Source organism: Meles meles, chromosome 1, assembly GCF_922984935.1.
Source record: "Meles meles chromosome 1, mMelMel3.1 paternal haplotype, whole genome shotgun sequence".
In the NCBI taxonomy this organism is placed as follows: Eukaryota; Metazoa; Chordata; class Mammalia; order Carnivora; family Mustelidae; genus Meles; species Meles meles.
In genome coordinates this window covers 40,497,404-40,509,810 of record NC_060066.1, presented here as the reverse complement: position 1 = coordinate 40,509,810, position 12,407 = coordinate 40,497,404, and the positions used below count along the sequence as shown (strand labels likewise).

At 42.3% G+C, this 12,407-nt stretch overlaps 1 protein-coding gene across 1 annotated transcript in view; it reads left to right on the top strand.

Moving 5' to 3' along the window:
• Positions 1-10,382, top strand: part of SDC2 (syndecan 2) — a 104,056-nt gene extending 93,674 nt beyond the window's left edge. Inside the window, exons 3-5 of the mRNA XM_046021159.1 lie at positions 1,723-1,856; positions 6,740-6,875; positions 7,784-10,382. Of these exons, the coding sequence (XP_045877115.1) occupies positions 1,723-1,856; positions 6,740-6,875; positions 7,784-7,947 (434 nt within the window). The 3' untranslated portion in view covers positions 7,948-10,382. The remainder of the gene's footprint in view (positions 1-1,722; positions 1,857-6,739; positions 6,876-7,783) is intronic.
• Positions 10,383-12,407: the final 2,025 nt, after the last annotated feature.

Genomic DNA, 12,407 nt, shown 5'->3' with positions numbered 1-12,407 from the left:
GTTGTGGGTGGGGTATGATGACTTCAATCAGTAGCCTAGAAATAAACACATGATTACACATCTATGGTAAATGCACTTTGGCTAAGAAAAGTAGTACTAAAAAGCCATTTAACAGAGGACTCTGTAATATGGAAGGGAGAATGAAATGGGGAATGACTATTGTGCTGAAGTCTAGAGGTGAATGAGGAGTTGGTTGGGTGAGGGCTTCCAACAAGCCATCAGGGAACAGACGAGAGGGGGAAGTGATGCTCACGGAAGCTAAAAGTCAAACATAGGGTTCGGGTTAAAAATGGTAGATGGAACACACATACTTTCCAATGCCCAATCAGGTCCAACCAGGGCTGGACCATGCAGGGCTGGGCTGAGGCATTTTCTTTTCATCTCAGGAGCAGTGGGGTGCCGTTGTACTGGTTTTAAACAGAAGGGTGATGGGGTCACAGCTGGTCTGTGGGCAGTGGACTGAGAGGGGGCTCTTGGGAAGAAGGCAGGTCTGGTGGCTTGTGGACCGATGACAGTGAGTGGATCAGGCTGGTGGTTCTGGAACTGTGGAAAGGTGGTGGAATGAAGACCTATTAAAGTAAAATCTGAACTGAGGTGATCAGGTCAAGGTGGGGGTAAGGAAGAAGTCGGGGTTGTGATTTATAAGACTAGAGGGTTCTGTCCACTGCCAGGTAACACAGGACAACAACCAGGTTTGTGGGAGGACAGGGTGGGGGGTGGGGGGTGGGGAGAGGAGATTGTGAGCTCTGTTTTGAACATTGAGAGGTGGACAGTACCGTTGAGTCCTTTGAGTGAGAATGGTCAAGCAGGCCAGTGGCATATGTAGGTCTCCATTCCAGAGGAGTATTAATTAACTAATGATACAAACTTCGGTTTCCTTTGTATTTAGATAGTAATTGAAGCCATGAGTGTGAGTGATGGAGAAAAGGGTAGAGTAAGAAACAGAGTAAGGGCAGAACCTTATCAGAACCTCTGATATCTTGCATCCAGGTCAAAAGAGAATGAGACTGCAAAGGATATTAGAAGAGTAGCCCAAGACGTATAGGGGAAAACTGTGACTTCAAAGTTCTAGAAGCCCAAAGAACATATAAAGATGATGATCATTGACCAGTGTCCAGTGGTGCGAGGGGGGTTCCATTAGAGGAGGGTCACTCTGGAAAACGGCTTTGACTATGGCAGCACAAAGGGCATTGGTGACCTCATTGACAAATGTCACCAATAGCATGATGACATGGGAACTCTGACTAGAGGGAGGCCAGCAGAGTGGATTGCTGGTGAGGAAAGGAGCTCGTGAGGATCCACCATGCCACTGGAAAAGTCTGACTATAAAAAAGGGGAGAGAGAGTGCAGCTGTTCCCCTCAGAGAATAAAGGGTCTGCTACGGGAGAGTCAGCCTTTCTTATTGTTATGTCATGTTTGAAAATGGAAAATGTTTCAGCATAGGAAAGGAAGAAATCTTGTGGGCAGGAGAGATTTGAACATGGAAGTAAAAGAGCTCCTTGAGAGCATTGGGGATAGTATTACAGAAAAATACCAGGCTGCCCGCAGATCACTCTGAAATCACCTTGTCGCAATGGTAGCTGCGGGAAGGTTAGTGTGGGATTCTTGGGGAGTGAGTGGTTTGGAAGCACCTGATCCTGTCCGCGTCCACCCCGCACAACACGCTCAGCTCATGGGATTCCTGTGCTCAGCTCACCTTTACCTGTTTTTTTTTTTCCCCAGGAGCTGATGAGGATGTAGAGAGCCCAGAGCTGACAACATCCCGACCACTTCCAAAGATAGGGTTCACTAGTGCTGTTCCGAAAGTGGAAACCACGACACTGAAGGTACAGAACAAGATACCTGCTCAGACAAAGGTGTGTTTGTTTTGCATTGCGTTAGCAGGATCTTGTAAATGGTTTTTAAAATTGCCCAGAATGTTCCTTTTGAGATGCCCCATTTAAAATGATGTGAGGACGCATGGTCTTTTCATTATATTGCTGTGAATGGCTCTTCCTTACTCTCCATGATCGTTTTGCCATTTACCCACCTATTACTTTGTTGTTGTTGTTGTTAGAAACATACAATATGTAGCCTTTTGAGACTGGCTTCTTTCTCTGAGCGATACTCATTTAAGGTTTCTCCGTGTCTCTTCCTAGCTCCAGAGGTCCTTCTACCCACTACTTTTATCATCCAGGCCTAGCTTATATGCGGGTATCTTTTATAGGGTCCTCCTTCTAGGAGGATCTCACAGCCCAGTTAAGAAGCAAAATATTTTCTGTTTATTTGGGCTTCAGCCAAGAAAATTTGTTTTCATTTCATAAAGAATTTATTCTGAGTTAACTCAGAATAAATTGTGAACTTTTACGTATGCTAAAACAGGTTACGGAATAAGGACATTCCAGGTATCTGTCTCGTTATTTCTGAACGTCTCCCTTAGGCCTATCATCAGTGGCCTACGGAGTTTTCCCTCTTTCAGTGATAATGATGCCTGTGGTTACATCCCAGTATATTCATTTTGAGAGCTGAGTTATTAAGAAATAAGCTCTTTGGGTTTAGAACACAGCAAAATTACTAGCTAGTGAAAACTATGAGACAGGTGATTTTGGCTGTATAATCGTGATATTGTAATTAGTTGACCAGTCACTACCCTAGCTCACTAGGGTGAGCTATTGAAGTTGGAAAATGCAAGTGAAAGTCTGAAGAAGGAGTGCCTGGGTGGTTCAGTGGGTTAGGTGTCTGGCTCTTGATTTCAGCTGGTGATGTCAGGGTCCTAGGATCAAGCCCCGCGGCAGGCTCTGTGCTCATCATGTTGTCTGCTTATCTCTCTCCCCCTGTCCCTCCCCCTGCTCCGTGTGCTCTCCCCATGCATGCTCTCTCAGATAAATAAAATCTTTTTTAAAAAAATACCTGAGGAAGGCCTAAGCTTTAAATCCTGCATCTGGTCAAATTTCTTAGCTCTCTGAGCCATTCCTCATGGGTCCTTGAGAAGATTAATTGTGGGTGCATAGAGCATGTCACCTGAGACCCAATAAGCTGTAGGGACCAAAGCAGTTCACCAAATGAGTACCTGTAACTGCAGTAGTAGACTTTGTCGATGGTCCCAGGGTAGCAGGCTGGTTACGAAAGTCCAAAAACACAAGTGTCCCCTTTGAGAGCTCACTCATCCGTTAGTTGGAAGTGAGACGCTGCCAGGCTTTTGTAGGAGACAGGACATGGAAGGCCGTCTCCTGTCGGTAGCGACGTGTCTTCTCTGGAGGAAGAGGTGCCCCCCCGAAAAGGTAGGAACACATGGGGGGCATCGGACACTTTCATCTTCCTCCCTTTGTCAGAGTGCATTGGTTTTCCCTCCCAGCCCCAGTGCGCTCCCAGGGCCTGTGAACAGGAGAGTGAGGGACAGAACTGCATACGTTTCCACAGAAGGGAAGGAGCCATGTTCCGTCCTCTGCAGCCTGGAGTATGCTCTGCAGGGTTGGATGGGCCAGTTCCTGTTGGTGACAGACGAACTTCCGGGCCCGGTCATAGGGGAAAAGGAGAAGGTCTCTGAACCCTGAGGCAGATGTACCTCGCATGTTCTGGCTCCACTCATGGTAGCTGCTCCATAAACGTGTGAAGTTGAATGAATGAAAGAAGGATGGGAGAAGGGGAGAAATGAGAAGTAATGGGTGTTATTGATGGTTGGATGGAGAGAGGGTCCTCAAAAGTGTGTGGCAGTTATCCAGTGTGGCCATTGAAGGACGCATTTGGCATTAGCACAGTTTTATTTGACCACTTAATGACTGAATGTCTTGAAGTCGGTGATGGTCAGGACCCAGTAGCTTGAGGCAGGAAACTCCATTTTGGCTTTCAGGGGTCAAGAGTTGTATCCTAAGCAAAACCTAATACGACAGTAGCATTCTGGTCAGTTGACAGGAATGGATTGAAAATGGATTTAAATTTTTAAAAATTGTCTTTAAGGAAGTAATTGCGTGAGATCTAGATAAAGACGATAGATGTTTGGCAGATGAGCTCAGAAATTAAGAATCCCCAAACATTTTAACACATATTTATCTGCCTAGTATCATTTGTATTCAACGGAGTCATCATTCATCTCTTCATGAGAGGTTTATTAAATGCTGCTCATTATGGGTCAAACATTATTCTAGGTACTGATAATGATAATATTGATAGTGAATATCATTAAGTGATTTCATTTTCTGTCTTAAGGTTACATGGCAGTGCAACTAAATTAAACGTCGCCTCTAGGATGCCATGAACGCAGACTGCTTTCGAGTGGGTCTGACAGTGGCATCAGTGTCACTGTCACAGACACTCTGTCTACTTTGTTGTAAATTTACGTGACCGAAATAAAAAGAACACAGTTGTTTTTTGAAGCAGAGCCTTGCTTGCAGTCGTTTACTCCCGCTACATTCCACAGCATCAAAAGCACCAGACGTGGATGTGACAGATCTTTAATTGATTTCATTTAATTTTATTTTTTGTAACTTCATCTTGCACATACATACAAGAGCGAAGGTATTTCGGATTAGCTCTGTACTGTAGAAATAATTCTTCTTGGGCAAACCCCTGCTTCTGTACAATAGTGTTTCAGTGTAAAGAATGAATGTTGCATCCAGAGCACCTGGAAGCTTGTACACGGATGGACTGTCCCTATTAGTGCATGGTGACCCCAGCTCTGTGGAGACTGCCTGTCCCCACACCCACAGACCTCTGAAATGCAGATCAGAAGCAAAGTCAGAGGGAATTGTGTCAAGTCTCACAAATGATTGTAGAGACTCAGAAAATCTGAGGGGAATGCATGGGATTCATCATAGTAATGGGACACAAAGGATGTGGCTAAGTTAAACTCAGTCTCTCATATCACAGTAGCTGCTATGTCCGTCTTATTCACCACTGGAACTCGCTTACCCTTTTCCCTAGTGACAAGCCTGAGTAGCCACCTGGTTGAGTTTTTGCTTCCCTTTCCTAACCGCTGGGAGCAGTGCTACTGAGCATGGAAAAGGATGTTACGTGAGAACCTAGAGAATCCATTCACTCAGCTCTTGAGCTGTGTGTCCTCCCACTGTGCCAGTTAGTAACAAGTTTTCCATGGGAAGAATGAAGAAAATGCAGGCAAAATGCTGCCAGTGAGCTTCTCTTTTCTGCTGTACTTTGGTTCACGAAGACCTGGGAAGACCTTTCATATTTTCTTGTCTCAGTAATGTACATCGTAGTGAGTGGGTGCATGCTGGGTGCGTGTTACGCAGCAGTGAAATAATTCTCTGCGGCCTGTGCTTTCTCTAAGTCATGCCAGGTTGAGGTTTAAGGCAGTATAGGGTTTCCTGCAGCTTGGGGAAGCATTGACAGACTTCTTTATCCCACTTGATGATATGTATGCCATCTTCATTGGAAGCCTAGTGCTCTGCTCATAGAGGCAGGGACCCATGACCTAATGTACTCCAGAGTTCAGACAGAGCCACCTAGCCTACCTGGTCTAGTTAGTGATCCTTCCTGGGAATACTTTCAGGCCCTTCAGGAAGGTGAGGTCTTTTTATGTTTTTAACCCTCTAGGCTTGAGTAGCACGCTACCATTTTGGATGAACCCTGGCCTCCAGAAAGCAATCACTTGGCCACAGCATAGAGTCCTAATGAAAATGGACTTAGGTGTTTGTAGAAAGACTAGTAGAGCTGATAAGGGTTATTGTCTACACTAATAGCCAATGGAGTTGACAGTGTTTCCCTCAATAGTGTTGGTCAACAAGAACTTCAGCCTGATAGTTAAAGGTTGCTGTAAGAGGATGGGTGTGATGTAATAAACACCTGAACAAGGCTGTGAAAACAGGAATCCAAGGAAGGCACTTAATTTGAGAGACTGGTGGAAGGCAAGTTGATTAGGACTATGACATGGCAAAACATACAATTTGAAATGTGCTCAAATAACTTTGGGGGCCCAAAAGAATAGCTGGTACGATTAATGGAAATAGAAAAGAAGGTTGATATTATTCAGTGATAACAGCCAGGGGTTAGTGTCCTGCACACTGCTGGGTGTTTGGGGTTAATGCTGACTGGAGATGAGCTTCTGAGAGTTGCCATCTTGGATTTGTGCTTTAGAATTGTGGAAAAACCAAGAACCTCACAGTGCCCTTCGTTAAATGGAGGTAGACACCAAGGTGCAGGAAAGTGGTATGACTTGGTCAGGATCACGTGGGAGTTGCTTCTAGAGCCCAGACCCCTGAAGTTCTAGTTCAGTGAACTGAACTTACACTGAAGTTGTAAAAGTAAGTACGTGGAGGGGAGCATTGCCGAGTAAGTCTGGAGGGCTACTGCACAGAGTCGATAGCAGGAAGAGCCCTTGGAGAACACCTGGAGGGAAGTCCTGAAAGGAAGCCATTGTGTATCACAGTGCCCGGTGTAGCAACGAGATGAAGGAATAAGGAGAATTGGGACCATGTTCTTGGGTTGGCACAGCCAGAGAGAGCTGGAACCTGAAGTCAGAGGAGTGGTAAGAAAACAGATCTTACGAAATGTCAACTAAAACAACATAACCTTGCCATTTGGATTATCTTGAACTCACTAAGCGGCCATCTTGCCTCTACCTGTGATGGTGTTTTGCAGAACCATGGAGAGCATAGCTCTACGCCAGGACTCACCCGTTGGTATAAACATCATAATTATTTCCCAAATTCATTGTTGGAAAAAAAATAAACCTTGGAAATGTACTTCTGTTTTCTCTTCTTTCTAGCACATTAAAAATGATCTTTATAATCTTTTCCCATATCAGTCACCTGAAGAAATTGATAAGGAAAAAGTTCATCTCTCTGACTCAGAAAGGAAAATGGACCCCGCTGAAGATGATACAAATGTGTATACTGAGAAGCACTCAGACAATCTGTTTAAACGAACAGAAGTCCTGGCAGGTGAGTAGCCCCATAGGGGCCTGGTGGGAGGGTCCTTAAATAGGCCTATTTGGCTAAGTGATATTCAGAGGTGTAGGCCAAGCTTGCCAAATGTCACCTTCCTGCGGAGAGCAGTCTGAGGGCCTGTCTCATTCCAGAGTGAGAGACAAGAGTTAGGCAAATGTTCTTTTTTATTTCTCTCTGCTTCCTCATCGTACCACTTGGTGTAAGAAGAGGAAAGTTTGGACCTGAAGTGGTCCAGAACAACTGGGTGTGGAGGAGATGGTGGAGTGTGAAGCTCAATCCGTCCAGTTCCAGGTTCTCCTGATACCAAAATAAACTTGAGAAGAAAAAGTCTTTTGGGGAGGGGCGCAGTCGAGGCCAGTAACACCCAAGGCATTAAGGATGCTGTCTCTAACTGTAACTTAGCTGATGAAAGCAGTCTCCATTTGATTTTAAAGGAGAAGATTTGTGTGATTTAAGAACACGTAGTCCTTGAAAGATAGTCCCAAAGCCAGGACTAGAAAGGACATTTGCTTGCTTTTTTTTGCATTTACCCTTACAAAAAATGTAAGTCATTTATATCGTGTTTTGTGTCTTCACTGAAAAAGCAACTAAAAGATTAGATATGAAATGTGAGAAAACTGAAGAATTTTAAAGTATGGAATTAGTTAAGGCCCCAGTCAGATTTTTCTTACTGAGGCTTTTGGCTGATATGATTAATTCTAATCAAAGAAAGTATTGTCCCTTCTTGGGAATGTCAGATTTGGGTAATTTACCTGGTTGCCTCATCAAATCCAGTTTTTCAGCGTTTGGGGGTTTTTCAAATGGAGCCTTTTAAAAAGTGTAAATAGATTGGGCTTGACGAAGTTAATTTCTGCAACCCTTGAATCTCTCCTGAAAGTAATCTTCCTTTCTGCACGTTTCAGCGGTCATTGCTGGCGGAGTTATCGGCTTTCTCTTTGCGATTTTCCTTATCCTGCTGTTGGTGTATCGCATGAGAAAGAAGGATGAAGGAAGTTATGACCTTGGAGAGCGCAAACCATCCAGTGCTGCTTATCAGAAGGCACCGACTAAGGAGTTTTACGCCTGAAACTCCCACTTAGTGTCTCTATTTATGAGATCACTGAACTTTTAAAAATAAAGCTTTTGCATAGAATAATGAAGATCTTTGTTTTTTGTTTTTTGTTTTTTGTTTTCCATTAAAGAGCCATTCTGGCACTTTAATGATAAAATCCCATTGTATTTAAAACTTTTCATGTATTTCTTTAGAACGACATAAAATTAAAACTTAACATCTGCAGTGTTCTGTGAATAGCAGTGGCAAAATATTATGTTATGAAAACCCTCTATGTTCATGGAATCAGTTGAAACTTTTATGGGCAGATACAAAATGATTGTTTTTATCCTCTGGTTCGAAGATGAAAGCTGTTTAATTTGTGTCCGCATGTCTCTGATGGACCTTACCAAGTTGGTCTTAACTTTGTTAATTTATCTGTTGTTCCCCTCTCTCCTCTTCCCCTCTTGTCCCCTTGAACACAAAACAAAACTCTATGCCTTTTGTAGCTGTTACGGTGCAATTTGTCTTTGGATAATTCAGATAATGGTAATTTAGTGTATATGTGATTTTCAAATATGTAAACTTTAACTTCCACTTTGTATAAATTTTTAAGTGTCAGACTATCCATTTTACACTTGCTTTGTTTTTCATTACCTGTAGCTTCAGGCAGATTTGCAACAGCAAATTAATGTGTAAAATCGGACGATTACCACAAAACTGTTCAGTCATAGCTATGTAATCATATCTTCTTTTGGGAGGATTTGATGTGAGTTAACTGACAAGCCTCAGCAAACCCAAAGATGCTAACAGTATTTTGAGAAGTTGCTGCAGATTCCTTTGGCCACTGTATTTGTTAATTTCTTGCAATTTGAAGGTACGAGTAGGGGTTTAAGGAGAAATCAGTTTTTGTTCTTAAAAATGCATTTAAGTTGTACACGTCTTTTTAAGCCTTTGAAGTGCCTATGATTCTATGTAACTCGTTGCAGATTGGTGTTAATGAGTATATATAACAGTTTAAAAAAAAGTGGGTATTTTATAAGCACAGACAATTCTAATGGTAACTTTTGTAGTCTTATGAATAGACATCAGTTGTCATTTGGGAACATAAAAACTACTGAATAAATCATGTGGCCTAATATATAAATGTCACTGTTATAAATTTTGTACATTTTCGATCCAATGTACATCTCCCCTTTGCAAATGACCATCTGCTCTCGAGGATGATGGGGGTTTGATTTCTGAGCGTTCCGTAGTGTCCGTAAATCAAAACCAAAGAGCTCATCGATGAGACTGTTTATTACCAGACTTCCTTCTGAATTGGCCGAGAAAATCTGAATGTAGCCTCCTGCTTCTGTTTGGGTGTCGATATTGGAAGACCGCCAGGGAGGGAATTGTGAAGTTGGCAAGCTTTGTAGGCTAGCTGATGGCAGCATTGAGAGGGATGCCTGCTTTTGCAAATAACTCTTGAGAGGATAAATTCTAAAGAACTGAAGGGGACTTTCCTGATGTCAGTATCTAAGGTTTTGTCCTGTAGACCGATGAAGACTGATGTACCTTGGAAACTGTGCTCCAGATCTCTCCTGAAGCTTCACTAAAGAACCAGTACATGGAAATGCCATAGTTCACACCGTAGGGAAGGAAAGCGGGGCAGGGTGACTCTGTGCATTAAAAAGAGGGCCTCGCTGCTGAGGATTGAAATTGCTGGAAAGCGGGGGTGCCTAAGGAGGAGATGGAAGTCTGAGGGTACCCTGCCTGGGTATTTCCTTCTAACAACATTTCCTTTTCTGTTTTCACCATAAATTTTGTTTTAATATGTGAGCCGCCAAAGTAGGAAGAAGACTGCAAAAACAGCAACCCTTTCGATAATATAATGTACTTTTAATAAAGTATGAATACTTCATTTAGAGAACGTTCCCTGGAATTGCCACATAACTCATTAAAAAAAAATTTAAGCAGCATTCGGGACAGTGTTTACTTAAATTCTTAATGGCCTTAATTCTCAAATTCCTGTCCCATCACTTACAGAGTCAATCCACTTTGGGGTGGTTAAAAGAAAGTTCTAGCACCTTCTAAAGTTGCACAATATCCCTCGATTACAGAGGTAAAGAATGTAGTGGGTATACCTCTAACTGTGCAAAGCATAGTGAAATTCAGTTCATAGAATAACAACTGCTTGCAATAGAATGCCAAGAAAAGAAAGTTTCTGGCAAATATTTTGTCACTGCTGTAAAGCAAAATATTTGTTAAAGTGCCAAAATAAAGTCTGTCATGCTGAAAGTAAAAAAAAAAAAAAAAAAAAAAAATCATTGTATAGACTGACATCCAGTTTTTTTCAACTGTATGTTTTCTAAGTTTTTTTTTTTTTCTTTTTAAGATGCAGTAAATCGTGCTATATGAAGTGTTAGTAACGATTACCGAGTTCAGGAAAATTTTGGCAAAATATAAACATTAAAGCCAACATGAAAATTTCCTGTTTCCTTAGCCACATGTAAATGATTTCCTTTGTGCGAATATGGCTTTGTGTTTGGAAGACGTGCAGTATTCCAGCTGCCCCGTTCTCAGTGGATGGGGAAGGTGGGATGAGCTCATGGTGTGTTTCAGCTACAGTTTCAGCTACAGGTGCCTAGCACCTGAACTTCAGGATTGGGACCTGGTTAATAAAACTGAACTTAAGTTGGACAAGACAGCATAATTGCCATATTATTCACATTCAAAGTTGATAGTTTCGGATTGGATATTTAGTGAAATGGTATTTTGGTAATCCTTTCTGCAAAGGAGGCAAAAACCCCTTGCTTTTTGAGGGTATAGTGTATTTGTACAGGGTCTAAAAGACTAAGCTTAATAAGTAGAACATAGTTACCTTACTCTGGTTTCCCAAAGGAACTTGAATGTCCTGCAAAGGGTGCTGGGTCCTATAAAAACAGGGGCAATAACAACTTTCATGGTTTTTAGGAGATTGCTTCTTTGGTGACTTAGACATTTTGAAAACCTATGGAAAATTTTAAGTGAGGAGCAAAAATAGAAAAACTAAAAATATTGCAGGGTGAATTTTATGATCACAATCATCTTTACAACTTTATTATAATTATGTAATCGATGGTAGGAAAAAATTTTAATATGTTTGGTTTTAAAAGGCTATGACTTAAAGCAACATAACTTCTAACTTGAATTTCTGAAGTTCTAAACCTCTGGCAAACATCAGTGAGACCCGAAGAAGCTTTCAGTTAAAATTAACCAAGCCAGATGATAAATGTAGTCTGAATTGAGTAACCACAAAGGTGTTTTCAGTGCTGATATTTTATTACAATAGTGAAAGTTGAGATTTGGCTGTTTTGGGAGGGTCTGCTTTAGCAGACATGGGAAACTTTTTTTAAAAAAAGGTTTTACGTTTTAAAAAATTTATTAGAGTAAGTGAGAGAGCGCACAAGCCAGGGAGAGAGGCAGATGGAGCGGGGAGCCTAGAGGCAGGAACTCAATCCCAGGACCTTGTAGGTCATGACCTGAGCCAAAGGCAGACACTTAACTGACTGAGCCACCCGGGTACCCTGGCATGGGAAGCTTCAAAAAGAATTAAAAACCCTGCCATTTAATGGTAAAAATATCAAAATGAATTTCGTCCCACTCTTCTGATTTTGGGCAACTTCACTCTTACACTTATTCTAAGATTTCACTCCTTTTTGTTTATCTCTTGCATATGATTTCTGGCAAGGCATTTTCTGACCAAGGAATCATGGTGGCTTCAGGAGCAACTTGGTTTTCTGTGAGTTAGCTGGAAGGGTATATATGACCCAAGAAATAATTCTAACCCACAAATGGAGTGAAGCTATAGGCTTTGGTCTTTCCGGTGTATAAGCACAATAGTCATTCATTCTTGTTGCCTTGGCTAAGTAGCATTCAAGCAACAAATGGATGTATGTGCAAGGCGTTGGAGGTTTAATCAGCAGATACTTGCCTACTGAATATGCTCTGCGTACTCTTCTGAGGCCGGGGGTATAGTGATGAGATAGAGCTCCTGCTCTCATGGGGTTTGGAGAGGGGTGCATAGAGGAAACAAAACTAGCAAGGAGGACTTGCCAGTTGGTAGTAATTTCCATGATGGACATCATGCAGGCTGATGTAAGGGACTGAAGGACTCTATGGGCCCAGCTAGGCTAGGTGTGCTGCGGTAATGACCTCAAAATCTCAGCAACTTGCAATAGCAAGGATTTACTTGGATCTTAGTCATGCCATGTGTCCAGCAGTTGGCAATTGGCAGAGTTCTGCTGTGAATTGATATCCTCAGCCCCAGTGTCCGGTCATTGGAGTACCTGTTACTTGGAATACTGCCAGTCGCTGTGGGAGAAAGAAAAGCATGGTAACCAAACAGTGGCTCTTAAGCCTTCTACCCAGTAGTGACCTATGTTACTTCCCACCCACACTTCATTTGCCAGAGCAAGTCCTGTGGCCACACCTAACTTCCAGTGTGCAAAGAGGTACGATTCTACTTGTGCCTG